Source organism: Barbus barbus (genome assembly GCF_936440315.1).
Source record: "Barbus barbus genome assembly, chromosome: 5".
NCBI classification, from domain to species: Eukaryota; Metazoa; Chordata; class Actinopteri; order Cypriniformes; family Cyprinidae; genus Barbus; species Barbus barbus.
In genome coordinates, this window is record NC_136733.1 from 12999479 (window position 1) to 13016318 (window position 16840).

The 16840-nt window shown below is 40.1% G+C and overlaps 1 protein-coding gene and 1 pseudogene across 2 annotated transcripts in view; one reads left to right on the top strand and one right to left on the bottom strand.

The window, feature by feature from the left end:
- The first annotated feature begins 5061 nt into the window (after window positions 1–5061).
- LOC306870522 (CD180 antigen-like) lies at window positions 5062–7933 on the top strand (annotated as a pseudogene). Its single transcript has 3 exons — window positions 5062–5198; window positions 5280–6900; window positions 7925–7933. The product of its transcript is annotated as a CD180 antigen-like (transcript).
- mast4 (microtubule associated serine/threonine kinase family member 4) overlaps window positions 7260–16840 on the bottom strand; it is a 122337-nt gene continuing 112756 nt past the window's right edge. The window contains exons 22-29 of the mRNA XM_079417320.1: window positions 16712–16833; window positions 16229–16443; window positions 15706–15903; window positions 15320–15546; window positions 15037–15159; window positions 14793–14929; window positions 14287–14471; window positions 7260–14046 (exon numbers count right to left, since the gene is read on the bottom strand). Of these exons, the coding sequence (XP_079273446.1) occupies window positions 10067–14046; window positions 14287–14471; window positions 14793–14929; window positions 15037–15159; window positions 15320–15546; window positions 15706–15903; window positions 16229–16443; window positions 16712–16833 (5187 nt within the window). The 3' untranslated portion in view covers window positions 7260–10066. The remainder of the gene's footprint in view (window positions 14047–14286; window positions 14472–14792; window positions 14930–15036; window positions 15160–15319; window positions 15547–15705; window positions 15904–16228; window positions 16444–16711; window positions 16834–16840) is intronic.

Below are 16840 nucleotides of genomic sequence, written 5' to 3' on the forward strand. Positions count from 1 at the left end.
TCCCGCAGTGGGGAAACCGTCGGCCTGCTCATAGGTCACTGGGTGCCCTCTGGCGCACGTCGCTCCTGAACCACCCTTCGGGGAAACAGCGGCACTCGCTCCCCAGCGTCCTGACGCTGGGCTGCATCCGCCAGCTTTATGGCTTCCACGAGTTCCAGGGTGGTGGTTGGGTTCCTCATTCCAACGGGGGGAAGCGGGGAAGGGCTCGAAGCAGACGATCTATCACCACGCGTTCCACCACCTGACTGGCTGATGACGCTCCCTCCAACAGCCAATGTTGCGCAAGTCGCGTGAGTTCGGCGGCCTGGGCACGGGCTGGCAGACGGGGCTTATATTCACAGCGAAGTACTGAGCGGCACAGATAGGTGATAATCTCCCGCGAGTGAGGATTTCCCTCTTAACCTCCGCATACTGGTCGGCAGAGGCGGTAGGAAGAGTAAAGAACGTGCGCTGAGCTTCACCCGTCAGCAGGGGAGCTAACACCCATGCCCAGTCATCGGGATGCCACCCTTCAGAGGTTGCCGTTATCTCAAACATTTGAAGGAACGCTTCCACATCATCATGCAGGGTCATCTTGGGGAGCAATTTCGTGGCTTGCACTCGGGGGTCCGGCAGCGGAACGCGCTGAGCAGCGAGCCCTTGCTCCGTCTCTCCTTGACGGGTGGCGAGGTGCTCAACGATCTGCTGCTGGCGGATGCTAACCTCGGCGAGCCGTTGGAGGATTTCATCCATGGTGAGGGGAGGAGCGCCCGCCTGAAAAACAAAAAGAGGGAACACAAAGGGAAAAAAAAGATGAGGTCAGGGAAATCGCTTGTCGGTGATTCCTCACGAATCTGCCTGCGTTCTCCACCAGTGTAACGGGGTGAGGAATCACACTTTATTGGCTTTATTGAGGAGCAGTGATGGGCAACAACGGGGAAAAGGGTCCTTGTGGGTGCTCCAGTGCGGTGAGTGCTCTCTTCTTGTTTTCCCAGTGCAGTGAATCCGTGAAGTGTTCCAGTGGGGCTGGTCGGTCACACGCTGCTGTCTGTGGGAGAAATGAGAGGGCGAGTTAGTGCTTGGTCTCATGGAGTAGTCTCCCTGTGTGTGGGGTTTACGTGGCTTATGTAGCCACCGCCTGATGAGCCGCAGCTGTGACCGATCAGCCTGTGATGAGGATGGGCAGGTGTTCCTCGTTTGTTTCCAGGGCGACGCTGATGACCCTTCGGGACGCTCGTCACAATATATATAAAAACAGGGTGTTACAGTTTTTTTGTTTGTTTATTAATAAATAAAAAGAAAGGAAGTATAGAATACAAATAGAATAGAGTGCTAGTGTTAAAGGGTCTTTTTTTAAATAAAGAAATATAAAACAAGTTCAGCTCTGGAAAAAATTATGAGACCACTCAAACTTTTTCTTAAACCAGCATCTCTACATGGGAGTCATTCCACTCCAGTGTCTGTTCAATTCCAACACAGGCACACCTCATTCTGCTTAATGAAGTACAGATTAGGTAAATCACCTCAACCAAATCTTATTTAATGAGAAAAAGGATACAAACGATCACTATACTCTTGCAATAGGACCAGCTGGATGGCATAACAGTGCTAGTAGTACCTCAAAAGTAATTAGAATTGAATTAATAAGAATGCATGAAATAATAACAATAGACCATGCCAAAAGAGTTGAAAAGAAATGTTTTGAGAAAGGAAAAGAAGGGTTCAATTCTGGCTTTACACTCTTAAAAATAAAGGTGCTTCAAAAGGTTCTTCACAGCGATGGCCTAGCCCTAGAAGAACCATCTCTTTCTTAACTTTTTATAACCTGGAGAACCTTCTTTCGCCACAAAGAACCTTTTGTGAAACAGAAAGGTTCTTCAGATGTTAAAGGTTCTTTATGGAACCATTTAGACAAAAAGGTTCTTCTATGGCATGATGGCATCATAAAGCACCTTTATTTTTAAGAGTGTACTGGCAGAGGGATAAAGTGTCAGGTTGGTTCCATCCTTAAAATGCAAAAGATCCTAAAGATTGGACTGTAGACTCGGATTAGTCCAATTTTAATCTAATGGTTAAAAGGAGACCTGAAGAGGCCTACAAGCCATAGTATCTCGCACACACTGTAAAATTTGATGGAGGATCTGTGATGATCTGAAGGTGCTTCGGCAAGGGCTGGAATGAGGCACATTCGTCTTTGTGAAGGGTGCACGAATCAAGCTAAGTACAATGTTGTCCTGGAATAAAACTTGCTTTCTTCTGCTCTGACAATGTTCCTGCACGCTGAGGACTGTTTTTTTTTTTTCCAACAGGACAATGCTCCATGTCTTAATCAAGGTGTGGATAGTGGACCCTGTCATGGCCAGCCCAATCTCCAGATCTGAACCCTATTGAAAATCTTTTGAATGTTATCAAGGGGAAGATGGACGATCACAAGTCATCAAACAATCAGGGTTATTCCACCAAATATTGATTTCTGAAGCCTTCCTAAGTTAAAACATTAGTATTGTGTTGTTTACTGAACTAATATGAAATTGTTTTCTTGAGCTCTGAAAATGCTACATCACATTTGCTATTTTGACCAGCTGTCATTTTCTGCTGTCTGAATTTTGGATAAATGTTGTCAGCAGTTAATAGAATAAAAGAAAAATGTTCATTTTACACATACTTATAAATAGTAAAACCAAAGAAAGTGATAAAAGTGAAAAACCCCAGAGCTATAGATAAAATAGAAATAGAATAGAGAGTGATTACTATTTGCACAACTGTCCTGAACTGTGTATAATAATAATACTATTGCTGTCAAACGATTAATCGCGATTAATCGCATACAAAATAAACATTTTTGTTTACATAGTGTATACGTACTGTGTATATTTATTATGTATATATAAATACACACACATGCATGTATATATTTCAGAAATATAAATATAAATAAATATATTTATTATATAAATTATATGAATATATAGACAAATATTTTCAAAATATATACTGTGTGTATTTATATATACATAATAATACATACTGTAAACCATAAAATATTGTCTTCCTTCTTTGTATGTATGCATGTATGTTTTTTATTAGACAATGCAGCTACAGATTGTCAAAATACCACAGTTAATTCACTAAATACTACTGAAGGATCTTGAAACTGTGTAAATTGCTTTTTGAAAGACAGTTGTAGCAAAAAAAATAAAAAATAACTGTATGGAATTTCTATAAGTTTGGTGGATATTATGGTTGTTACTGTATTTTTTTTAAGACTCATGTGGTTTTACTGACACGTTCCTGGTAAAATCCACTATTTTGCCCAATACTTGAAATCAGCTCATGTGATAAAAGTGACTTTGTGAAAATTAGCAAAATCACCACTTTTGCTGATCTTATGAGTCAAACTTCATAATGCAGATGATCATCAGTACATCATTTCCACAGTTCCCTTTTTTCAGCTTCATTGAAATTCTTATTAACACTCTGACATCTGATACAGTCAACCTTTACTTTTAAAATGACCGTGCACAATACTTATTTAACAGTATTGCTGCTAGAATACTGTATCTTTGAAGCTCTTTTTGATTAACTACTAATGAAACTGTAGAAGTCATCCAGGTAGGTGTTTTGCAAACTAGTAATAAAGATGAGAAATAATATGGGGATTGTACAGAGAAATGAGCAATTATATAAATTAGATATGTGAAGATAATCCATAAACACATGAATAGTGCCAAATACATAATTATATAATGCACATATCAATACAAGTTAAAGCAATTGGTGGTACACACTAGACATGCAGGAAGTCATTAAATCTGGAGTCATGTCCTGTGTATTAACATTTGGATTTGAAAACAGAGTAATCCTCTGGCTCCACTGAGACACTATAATCTGAAAAAAATATTTATTTCTATTTATATGTACATTATAATGAGTGTGGCCTTTATCTCTCAATTGGATGTAAGGATTGCATAACTACCAACCAACATCACAATTTTTCACCCTATTACAGAAGAGAGCAAAGACAGCAAAATAACACCCCCTACAGGAAAGCTGTTTCTATTGCAAGGCTTCATGAGAGACAGTGTATTATGATTCCACAAGTCAGTACCCAGTTCTAACAAACATTTAGAATGGTGATTAATCGGACTAGAAATACCTGAACACCTTTCAACCGATCAGAATAGAGTATTCAAGCAGACCATGGTATAAAGCAAATATAAAGAAGGCACATCCAAAATATTTGATCCTCTCTTTGAGGGTATAATGCAGCTAAAGGTCAATGCAAATATGTCCTGGCCCCCAGGAAATCATTTCCCCTTGAACACTAATAGTAATACTGTATAACAACAAATAGTTTAACAAATAGTCAACAAATAGTTTGGCATACGTGAAAATAATTTGGTTGAAACTGATGCACGAAATGGACATACATTAGATCCAGTCACAATCGTACAGATAAAATGTATTTAATTCAATTCAAAGTGTTTGGCCAGGTACTTTTTTCACACAAATTGTTACTCAATATCCAGTTACGATTTTTTCTTTTATCATACTGCCCTTCAGGATTAAAACACAAAACAAAACAGATTTTTGGAAAGTTCTGATCTACTTCAAACTGAAAGAGGTAAAAATTTCCCAATGTCGGAAAGGGCATGTTTGCTTTCTGTACTTCATCACAGTGAAGCATACAGAAAACCATTATTGACATAAAGGGAAGTTACAGTTGGACGTTTCTTGTTTTACGTGAAGTTCCTCTATTTTACCTATATATTTGAATGAAGAGGAGACACTGTTCTTTTTTTGTCCTGTACACTATGGAGAAGCATTTTGTTTTCTACACGTTCTGTTACACTATTCTGTTTCGCCTTTTACTGCATAACGAAGCAACACCATGGGCTAGGAGACAGCGTCAACAGGTACATTTATGGTAGCTCATTTTGCATGATTTTCAACATTACAGACAAAAGTGAGCCACGAATTAATATGCTGTTTATATCATGTTTTATGTTATGTTTCAGTTTTCGATGTAACACTAATGATTGGTTTCAGAGTTTTTTTTTTTTTTGTTTTTTCAAGTTGTAAATGGCTATGACCTACATCATTCCAAATGAGATACCAAATTCTGCCCAAATTTTGAAATTTAGCTTCAACTATCTTCCTGCCCTTTACAACTTTACTTTTCAGAGGCTAACGAGCTTGAATTATTTAGACCTGACAAGGTGCGCAAAACAACTTGTACAATTTTATACAGTTCATCTTGAAAAGTTTCTTCATCTCACATCTAACCCTATAACTCACAGATGTGGCATCACTTTCATGTTTGAAGACATTTTTAAATATCAGCCTGACTTGGTAGACCTTATCCTAATTGGAAACCCACTTGTGTTCATCACAGAAAGAGCTTTTTCTGGACCTCTAACACTCATATATCTAAGCCTTGCTCAGTCAAATATACAAAGCCTATCAGACATCCCATCAGATAATCTTGCATATTTGGAGGTTTTGGACATTGGGGGAAGTGAAATTCGCTCTTTAGATGGATTTAGCAGTTTCCACTGTCAAAACTTACACAGCCTGCAGCTGGACATGAACTCCATTGACCGGATAAAAGAGGATGATTTGGCACTACGCCGAAATGTGCACGGGATGAGCATCAGCTTCAAAGGAAAAGATTTTATCAATATAGAACCAGGTGCATTTAAATCCCCGAACTTGAGTAGTCTTGAGTTAAGTGGCTGCCTTAGCAAGATGAAATTCTCCTCCCTACTGAAAGGGCTTGAAGGCCTTAAAACCAACAGACTGAACCTGGAATTGTATGAAACCGATCCACGTGTGTACATACCATCAGCTGCACTACAAACTTTGTGCAAGATCTTCGTTACTGACTTGGATTTCCAGCTTCAGCATTTCTCAGACCTAAATAATTTCCCATTCGATGGATTAAAAAGCTTGACCTTACTAGAGCCCACCTGGATTCATTGCAATTTAACATGACTGGCCCATCTACATTGTCCCCTCTGGTGCTAGATGAGAACCGGTTTAAAGATGTCTGCAACATCAACACCAGAAACGTTCCCTTGCTTATGCACTTGTCCGTGAGCGGGAATTCAAAGCAACTTAATTTTAGCAGCAAATGCTTGGAGACTCTCGGAATCCTAGAAGAGCTAGATCTCAGCCTTAGTTTAGTAAATCCCAGGGGACCTTGTTGTAATGACCAGCTGTTTGGTCTGAGTGAACGGAAACTCCTTAATCTCAGCTATGGCTCACAAATGTTCTGGAGTTCACTGCCTTTCAGTGCAACTCCACAGTTGGAGCATTTGGACTTTAGCCATTCATACTACACTTTGAATGACAGCTCAACTTTTAGTAATCTACAGAATCTCAAAACTCTAAATCTCTCCTGGTCAAATACCAGTCTGACAAACGTGCACATTTTCAAACGGTTGAAGAATTTGCAACTCCTCAATTTAAAGGGGAACACAATTCAAGGAGGAGTTCTTACCAAGACGGAGCTTTTTTTAATACGTCCCCCTTTTGGAAACCCTCATTCTAGCTTCATGCAAAAGAACTGCTTTTGAAGAGAGCTTGTTTAAAGGTCTCATGCATCTCAGCCAAGTAGACCTGAGTGAAAACAGATTGGTCAAACTGAGCACCTGTGGATTTTACTCCCTGCATTTTCTCCAACTTAACTATGCCAGTAATGCCATTCTGACAGTGGATGTCAGAAGCGTTATGGATCTGGGAAATAACAGTACTGTTGATCTGAGCTACAATCCCCTGGTATGCAACTGTAGCAACTTTGAGTTCATCAACTGGGTTATAAAAAACTAAATCAAAGTAAAACACTTAATGGAGACCACTTGTAATGGCACAGGAACAAGGATTATTGATGCTGAATTTCAGTGTGAATTACCTGTCGGTGTACTTGCATTTGTTATAATTCTAGTTACAATCCTAATTATATTGACCATTTTCTGCCTTGTCAGGAGAATTAGAAAATATTCAAGATATTCACAACTGTAAATTAAGAGTTTGTTTGGTCTCCCTCCAAATGCAGACTACATAAACAAAACATGAACATCTGCTTTAAGTTGGGAGATCAACATAATATGTTGAAAAATGGACCAAAAAATTGACTAAAATCTTCGTCTTAATGATCAAATAACACAAGTCTATTGTCTTTTTGCAGTCTCGTTAAATCTGCTTTACTTGAAAAGACTTGAAGTCTCCATAATCAAGAAATTTAAAGGAAAAAGACAATAAAAGGTAATTTTGACATGCCTTTTTATTTTCAGTATTATACAACTTTAGAAGTATAAATATTTGTTTAGTATACAACATCTATGACATCCATAGAGCTTTCTGTGGGTGATGTACAAAACTCAAAACCACATCTCTTACTGCACAGATCCTAAAAGACAATGATAAGCAGAATCATCTACATAAACACTGTTTTCACAAATAGAGAGAGGAAAGAAAACTCCGGAAAACAAGCAAGAACATACTGAACTAGAAGGACAACATTAGGCTACCACACTAATGGTCTTCAACAGCAAGTGTCTGCTAAGAGGAACTCACACACACACGCACACACATACACACACACGCACGCACAACTGCCTGTGACGCAGCACATTAATTTGGCAAATAACACAAATGTACAAAGTATACATCCATGAAGTAGTTGTAAACAAACATTTAATGTGCTTCTTAAAGGATTTAAACATTGTCAGAAAAGGGAAGAAGGAAAAGAAACACCAACAACATGAATGTCTGGAGTTAATTCATGGCAATACTATCAATATTGGAGAACAGACAATGCATATGTCCTATAAAACATTCACATTTTATCATTAAAGTTTCTATTATGTTTGCTTAGAATGTCTTCCGCAATTTCCCAATAAGCATTGTGTTTTTAATCTTAAGGCGCCTTGTATCTCTTTAGACCTCCTAAGCTACATTTGTAAAGCCTATAAGAAACTGAAACGTCAGTCTGCTAATACACTTTAAAATCTCTACAATCTTTTCATTATACATGGTGCATTCTGTTGTTTAGTTACTTGTGCAGATCTGTGTGTTCAGCTCAGATATATACTCTGTTTACATAAAACATTAAATCACAAATACTTCAATATCATACGGTAATATAGCCTAGATTTTTCACAATATAGGTGTACTGAAATTGGCCTAGATACACAGTCGCTTTACTTTAAGTTGGTACATGATGTATGCACACCAGCAGAGCTACAGCAGGTTTAAAGTTCAGACCAAATGTTATCAAAAGACACAATTATTCATCCTCTTCTCTGTTCTGATGCTAACCTTAAGTGGTCATTATGCAACTGCTTAAACGTCAAACCAAGCATAACTAATGACAAATATGCTTTTTAAAGTTTGAGCACAAAAAGGAAGGAGAGCTTTGAAAGGTCTTAAAGGTAAAAAGTGCAGGAAATGCGCTTAGCAGTCCTATTGCGTGACTAGAGATGTTAATAGCACAAATGCATTCAGTAAAGTATTACACAGTTCCCATTTGTAAGTGATGTACTTTGCTTATGAGTATGTAAGAAATATGAATGATGGAACACGAAGAACGAACATGCAGTGAAACTCCTGACATTTATCACAAGCGCCAACTACCTGCCCTGACATGTTGCTAAAACACATTTGATTATCCCTGTATAAGCCCTTTTAACCAAACCAGGGGAAATACATCATGTTCCTGTATGCCAAATGTTAGCCCTAAAAGCTTGACATTTTTCTTTTTTTGAAAAACAGATTGTATATAATCTACATAGTAGCAAACCTTAATCATGGGGTAATCCTTCAGTCTCTGAAACTTGCCTTTTATATAGTGTGCTACATCTGCCCTGTCCCCGTTTCATGTAAATGCATGATTTCCTTGTTAGTGGCATCAAGTATAATGAACATTCGGAGAGCAACTCTGCTGCGTCACTTAAAATACATATGGTTAAGCCCTACACACTTTAGTGAGACTTCAAGTACACTTCATTTCAGAGCGAGACTATCATTATTCTGCTAGTTTAGACTATATCAGCACAATTACTGAGCAGATAACATCACTAGGAGACTAACATTAAGTACAGTATACAAACATAATGACATAGCAAAATATATACATATAAAACATACAACACTCATTTTCAACCGACTCCTCTGTACAATTAATGCTGCTGTATTTACAATATATTGCATAAAAATTAATCCTTACAAATGTATGTGAAAGGAATGTGAATTTCACCATGACCTGCTAAGAACAGCAAGCCATATTTCCCCAAAAAACTAACGCCCCTTCCACTATGATTCCAGAACCATAAGATGATTCCAATATAAAATAGTTCCAGGTGAGAAGCACAGGACAAAGTGCTTTCCCTCTGTGCACCACTACCCAAAACAAAACTTTGCTGACAAGGTCACAAAAAAAAAAAAGAAGAAAAAACAATAAGTGAAAAAATAAAATAAGTGATTTGTTCTATTTGCAGAATGTAAGCCACATCAATAGCACCATTGCTACATATAGTTTCCTAGTGGTTTTAAAATGCATCAAAAACCAGTGTAATACATGATAACGCTAGCCTGAATAAGCGTGACGCTTTTTTTTTTTTTTTTTTTACAGTCAGTTAACATGCACCTTCATCTCTAAATTCGAGGTGCTCTTTGTTTGGTACAGTTACACTCAACCAGGATTGGCACAGTTCATTTAATCCTTAAAAAAGGCATCTACACTCTGTCTCCCCAATTATTGCACACGTTACATCACATCGCAGCACAATACAATGACTAATTTTGGTGCTTTTGCGAGATCTAAAACAAGACCACAAATCAGCAGCAAAATAAGTCAACATTCAGCCTACACTTTTTTTTTTTTTTTTTACATAATATTAACGGAGAATAATAGATCACAAACAAACAAATTAATTTCTGGTTTCTTATGAAAACCCAAAGTAACAGCTTCACCGGTCCTCAGATAAAAAGGGTTCATGACATTACATACAGACAAAAATGATGTTTACATCCTCAGTCTTTTTAAAATTCAATATGCTTGGCAACTACAATACAATACATCACATCACTTTTTACAAGTTGAACCACGTGGCGCATCCTTTGTTTGTTTAGGACGGGCTGAATCTTTTTCAACAGTAGTACTATCCTTTGCCAAAGGCATGCCTCTTGATGAGTCTTTGCGGTTAGTTTTGAGTGCTGACGATGTATCTAGAGTAGGTTCCTTTCTCTTCTTTTCTACTTGCTCTTTTCGGTTGGATGAAATTTGTTTGTCAGTCACCTTTGACTCACTGGAGGCATGTTTAGGGCCAGGACTGGATTTTGTAGTAGTAGTTGTCCCTATGGGATCACTTGTGCTGGAGCCCTTGAGAGACTCTGATCTTGGAACATCAATTCTGGACTTTACTTGTTCCTTTGAGGAAGGTCCAAGTGATTCAACTACAGCAGCGTTGCCTTTACCAGGAGGAAGTCCACTTGACACATGGATTTTAACAGCTGGCACAGGCAACACTGGCACAGAGCCACATTGAGAACCAGTGCGGGTGTCTTTATGAGGCTGAGATTTAGGTGTAGACAAGACTGAATCTCTTAGCTCCTTTGGTTTTACTACGTTGTCTTTGACAATAGGATGTAGCTGTGCTATGTTTTCCTGCTTTCCCTTATCTTCAACTGCCTTCCCTAAAGACTGCGTAACAAGAGGAGAGTCTACTCGGGGCTTGTTTTTGGAACTCAAAGGGGTTTGTTTTAGTGTAGCACTACCAGATGGTTGCGTCTGTTTTATTGCAGTCTGTGTTGAACTTGTCTCCGTGATGGACAAGTCCCTTACTTGCTTCTTGGCCTTCTCAGTGTCTACATCAACAACAGTCTTGGATTTCTGTTTTTCTTCTGTTTTAATTGCAGATTGCACATGCACAGTGTCTTTTGTTGAAGTGTCACAACTTCTAGTCTTTGGTGGGCTTGCACCCGTGTCCATTGATGTGATATTCATGTTTACTTGGCTTCTGAAGATGGCTTCCTGCTTTTCACAGTTTTCTGAAACTTCAGCTTTGACTGAAGGGTTAGAGACACAAGTAACCTTTTCACTCATACTGCATTTGGAGTACTTTTTAGAAGCCATTTTATCTCTCGAGTCCATTTTGTCTCCACATGCTGGCAGGGTTTTAAGGTCCTTCACCATTAAATTGGATTGGCTACTTGCCTTCTCTGCATTTACTTTGTCTGCATGTTGATTTTTGTTTAAGCCCTGTTGAGACTGATGGGTTTGCACACTGAATTCTCTGCTACCACTTGATGCAATGGAATTTTGTGTTCTGTCTGAGATTTGTTTGGAGAGTTGAGCTGAAATACTTGCTGTCTGTCCATTTGCCAGTCCAACAGAGCTTGAAATGTTGGCACAAGTCTGATCAGACTGTGGTGGTTGGATGGTGGTTGTTTTTACTTCAGTCAACCCAGAAAGTTGTGTGGTGGTGCTTGCACTGGCTTTGGATTTTGAATCAGTAGCAGGCATGTCTTTCAATGGGGCAGCAATGGCAGATGGAGTGGTTTTTCTTTGAAAGGTAGACAATGAGCTTTTAACAATAGTGGTCTCGGATGCATCTGATGGCGCTGAGACAGAAGACACAGTGGATGTTGTGACCGAGGAAGATAAAGATAGACTCTGCGGGATGGGTGCCATTTCTTTGATGGATATCTCTGGTTTAGCCTGCCCTGAGTCAGCAGCTGAGGTTGGCGTAACATCAGTTCTGTCTCCCAGTGTAGACTCTACGTTTTTGTCCAAACTTTTCACTCGGCTAGATGTTTTGCTTTCCTTCAAATCTTGAAGATGCTCTGGATTGATGTTGAGAAGGTCTTTGGTGCTACCAGCCCTATCCTTTCTATCTATCACAGTCTTGGTTTTAGCCAAAGTTGGGCTTGATGTTGCACGAGCATTGTCCATAACATTTTCTGATAAATGGACCTGCTTTATCACTGCAGTGGTCTTTGTATCAGCTGGTTTGTCTTTATTTATGCTATCCTTCTCTGTAGACATTGATGGACTGCGAGAAATATTTGGTGTCTCACTCTGCCTACTATTATTTTTGCCAGAATCTGCTTCTGGGAGTTGCTGGACAGAGTTGAGTTGAGAAAAAACAGCAGAAGACACTGGGATTTCCTCAGGTTGATTTGTTTTACTAAGAACCGGTTGTATCAGCTGAGTTTCGTTTTGCTTTGGAGATGTATCCTCTATATTTTCCATGTCATCTTCCTGGTCTTCATTGCTGACTTCCCTGATGGAGGGCGTTTTCCCACATGCAAAGTGAGCATTGTGTCGTGCAGCTCTCATCTCCTGAGCTGTCTTTAGCCTAGTCTCCGATTTCACACTTGTGTCTATGGACTCCACTTTAGTGGTTGTAATCTGCAACCTCACTCCATCATTAAATTTATTTCTATCATGCAAGGCCTCATTGCAAGCAGAACTTATTGTAGAGTCCTTATTGAAAATGGACTCTTCTTTTGTAACCGTTTTACTGCTCAAATACACACTGTCCTTAGGGTTAAGTGTCCCAGACATCCCTGCATGTGGACATTTCTGTTTCTCTGTGGTTTTCTGTTGAATAGGCTGCTTTCCACAAAGATCTTCTGCCAACATAGCACTTTCACCATGGTTGTCTGCCATTTTGGAAAGATATGTGTCAGTCTTGGATACCCGAGGCCCAGAAAGCAGACCAATGTCCAAGGTGCCCTCTAGTGGCTTTAAAGAGGACACAAGCCTTCCCTCCAATTTGTACTCAGAGGAGGTCTTCCTGATAGGACCATCAGAAGCAATCATCTGAAGTAATTCTACTGCACTTTCTCCTCTTCCACTAAAAAGCTTAGGGGCCAAAGTTTCAGAAGTGCCATGGATGTTGCACATGCCCCCTTTAACATGTTCTAACGCTAACGCAGAATCCAGCTGAAGACTTTTGGACCTGGTGGTGTTGAAATGAATGCTTTCATGAACACCAGAGGATATTCGACACAAGGAGTCTTCCCTATCCTCAAAGGACTGTCTCTTTCTGGCAAACTCCATGTTGGAGGCTTTGAAATCTGGTTTATTACTTTCCTTCATTGCCCGAGACATTTGACGATCTGACTGACATAAAGGTGACCTCCCATTCTCACTTAAAAGTGATACACAGTCTCCACTGGTGACAGACTCAGCTATGCTCTCACAGACTCTCGGATTTAGTTTTTTGTAGAGGACATCCTTCAAAGTAGCATTTGTAGACTTGTCCAGGGATCCAGATTCGGAACCCTGGGGTCTCACACTGGGACGTGTAAGGACACTCCACTCCTTATCTTCAGCAGCAGCACCTTCCACAGTGTCTTGTTTTTGCATAGACTCTCGTCTCTCAGCCCAGTCCTGCCTCTTCACCACCTCTTTGGCTTTCAGCTTCTCCCTATCTAGCTCCTCTACTGACTCCTGACGACCAACTTTGCGAGTGACAGGCCGCTTTAGGCAACCCTGCTCAGCAGGCCTCACCCGAGTAATGGTGGGTGGCTCACAAGAAGTGCTCTCCTCTATAGATTGTGGGATATGCTCCCCTCTAGATGAGGCCTCCCCTTGAGACTCCTCTTGGGTGACCTCCAAACTGTGCTTTCGGGTGCATAAATGTTTTTTGTCACCAGCATAAGAGGGGGAAAGCTTCTCCTCAGATTGAACTCTCTTCAAGAGTGGGGACCGAGGAGGCTCTGCACTTTTAGGTCGTACCATATGGCGTACAATAGTCGGAGGTGAGTGCATTTTGGTAGGGAAGGCCTGAGAGGGTTTGGAGCTTCCCACTGTGTGAGTCAGCAAGGGAGATGGGGACCGCTGAGGAGAAGTCGGCTGAGGCTGAGGGGTCGGGGAGGGTGTGCGAGCCAATGGTGAGAGAGGAATGCTCCCTGCTGATTTACGTCGACCCTGACGTAACCGCCCAGGTAGTTTGGGACCCAGGCCATGCAGAGTGCTGGGTCGGATGTGGCCAGAGCCTGCTGGTGAGTTAGGTGCGCTGGAACTGGGGGAGCTACTCTGTGATGAAGTGGCACCTGGATGAAAGAGCAGAAAGTTAAAACATTAAGATTTTTTATTAGACGTGGCAATTTATAAAAAAAATTATTTATACGTGACAATTACTTTCATTCATATTTTATAATTTCACATTGAACTGAACAGGAAGTGCACAGAACACTAATATTTACACCCCTTGACATGACAGGCAACATTAAAATATATAAAAATTAAAAATTTACATCAGGACCAATGTCTGGGTAATGTAAGAAACACACCTGACTGGCTGAAGTCAGGTGTTGGACGAAAGGCAGCTGTGGGGGAGCGTGGCGAGAGACTATGTGTGGGAGATCCAGGTAGACTCTCTCCTGAAGATAGTGAGCGGTTTAGTGAGGAGAAACTACGGCTGGTGTGTAAAAGTGGAGAGGGCTGCATGGCAAAACGTTTGAATACTGAACGCCGCCTGGAGAGAAAAAAAGCTTAAACTGAAAAAGCACACTGGATGATGAAATTATTATACATACATACTGCCTAGAGTTTTAAATAATATTTTAAAATAGTAGGTTATATACTACACAGCATGCAGCAGAAAAGTACACAAATTTTCCATTCTGAACAGTTTGTACATTACAAAAACAATGCAGCAATAGCTACATCTAGTGGCAGTGGGGGATCTTGCTACTGAGGTGTAGGTAGTTTATCCAAATATATGTGGTTATGTACTGTAAATAAACATTTGTAAAACCTGAAATAGACAAGAATGATGATATTCTTGTTTTCTTACCTTTCTTGAGTTTTCTCTTTCTTCGGCTTCTTGGTTCTTCTCACCATTTTGCTTCTGTAACTATTTCTTCTAGCTGGACCAGTTTTAATAGAAGTGTTTTCAAAAGGGGTTGTGGAAATCGCAACTTTACTTCCACTCTGTGAAATAAGCACATGTCACTTACAGACGTATTGTAACACAAAATTAAATGGAAAACAAGCAGTGAAAATAGTGTTGTAGTTGTAACATTGGTTGGTTTGTTCACCTTCAGCAATAGTTCCACAACCTCAGTGTGAAGCAGCCCATGAACTGTTTCTCCATTCACATGAGTGATCAGGTCTCCAGCCTTAAGACCAGCCTTGTGAGCAGGGCCACCATCCTCTACATTCTATTTCCAAACAATACAATATACATAGTAAATCATACATGTTCAAAAGATTTCACCAGTATCTTAACTATGTGTGATGCAGTAAACTGAGATATGAAAAATCTAAGTGAGAATACATTTTGTCAGCTGTTTGGGTTCTATAGTGGTGTGCCACACTCACCCAGACCATGTGATACACTGTATAAATGTCACTGTCACAGGCGTAGACCCGAATTGCTCGCAGAGTGAAGCCAAACTTCTTCCCTGAGCTGTGAATGATGATTGGCTGACGACAGACGACACCACTGAGGGACGAGTCTCGGCTGGGGGAGGAATCTCTAGAGGATGGGTCTGATGACAACGAGTATGGAGAAATGGGGCTTGCTAATGGTGACACACCAAAAACATCTGGGGGGGAATAAATCAATAAATCAACTGACTGGCGCTGTGCAACAGCAGGTAACCATCTTTCAAAAAAAAAAAAAAAAACTGGCATGGACAATAACAAACACTATTTCACAAAAGTAAAAATATTCCAACATATTCTTTCACATACTGTACACTCACCTCCAGGAATCATGAGTGACAGGGCGCTGGTTGACACTGATTTTGGGACTTTGCTGACTACACACTGTTTCTCTGTGGCCTCAGGTTTGGGAGCACTCAGGAAGGAGGCTGTATCAGAGGAGGGCTTACAGGAGCTGTCCAGAATCTCCACTCCATCTCCCCGTGATGGCGCCTGATCCAGGTGCTCAGAGAAACTGCCTACTCCAAAAAAATTAAAAAAAATTTAATTAAAACCGTGAACAGTTTACAACAGTTATGCAACCTATAAATAATTGTAATATTTAAAATTTGTATTATTCATTTACCTTTGAATCTTTTTTTTTATTATTTAAATATTAATTACTATCTGTTTCACAAATAAATCACTTTTTTTTCAGTTAAATGGGGGGTCAATTGTACCTTGGCAAAAACTCAAAGTACAATCAACATAAAATACAGTAAATACACTGCAGGACTCCACTGCCTATTGTTTTTTTTTTTGTGGAGGACGTTTGATCCAATCTACTGTAAATCACCCCTGTACCTGAGAGAGTGGAGTTACTGATGGTGCTACCGGGTGTGGTGGGATCAGGCTCATCCTGAGGCAACTCCCCAATACTAAAGGTCACTTTACTGGGGTCTTCCAGAGCCAGGGAACCCTCGTCGTCTTCCACTTCTGCAGAGATTGCAAACTTAGGAAGACCGGAACATCTGCTCAAGCTGGTGCTCTCAGTGTCAGATGAATGAGAGAGAGAGGGGCTGGAGAAGAGAAACAAGGAAAAATGACATGATCCACCTGAAAAAGTCAGGTTCTACAAATTTAAAGTAGTTTTAAGAACATAGAAGCTGTTTTGTTGATGATCCAAAGAGGTCTACCAGCTCTAAACAGCTTTATTAAGAGTGGACTATGAGGTAGGCGTTACCATCTGGACCAATTTGGACCAGTTAATGACCATACATGACCAACCTGGACAATGTAAAATCATCTACCATCAGAAGTTGGATTTTCCCGTTAAATTTAACATACATCTCAGTGAAGTCTGGAGTCCAGCTCAGTGAGTCAACAGTGAGAGGACTGTCTGTTGTCTTCTCTGGCTGTTCTCCTTTCTCTTCCAGCTGTCCTCGAGACAGATCCAGACTACTGTAAACCTACAAA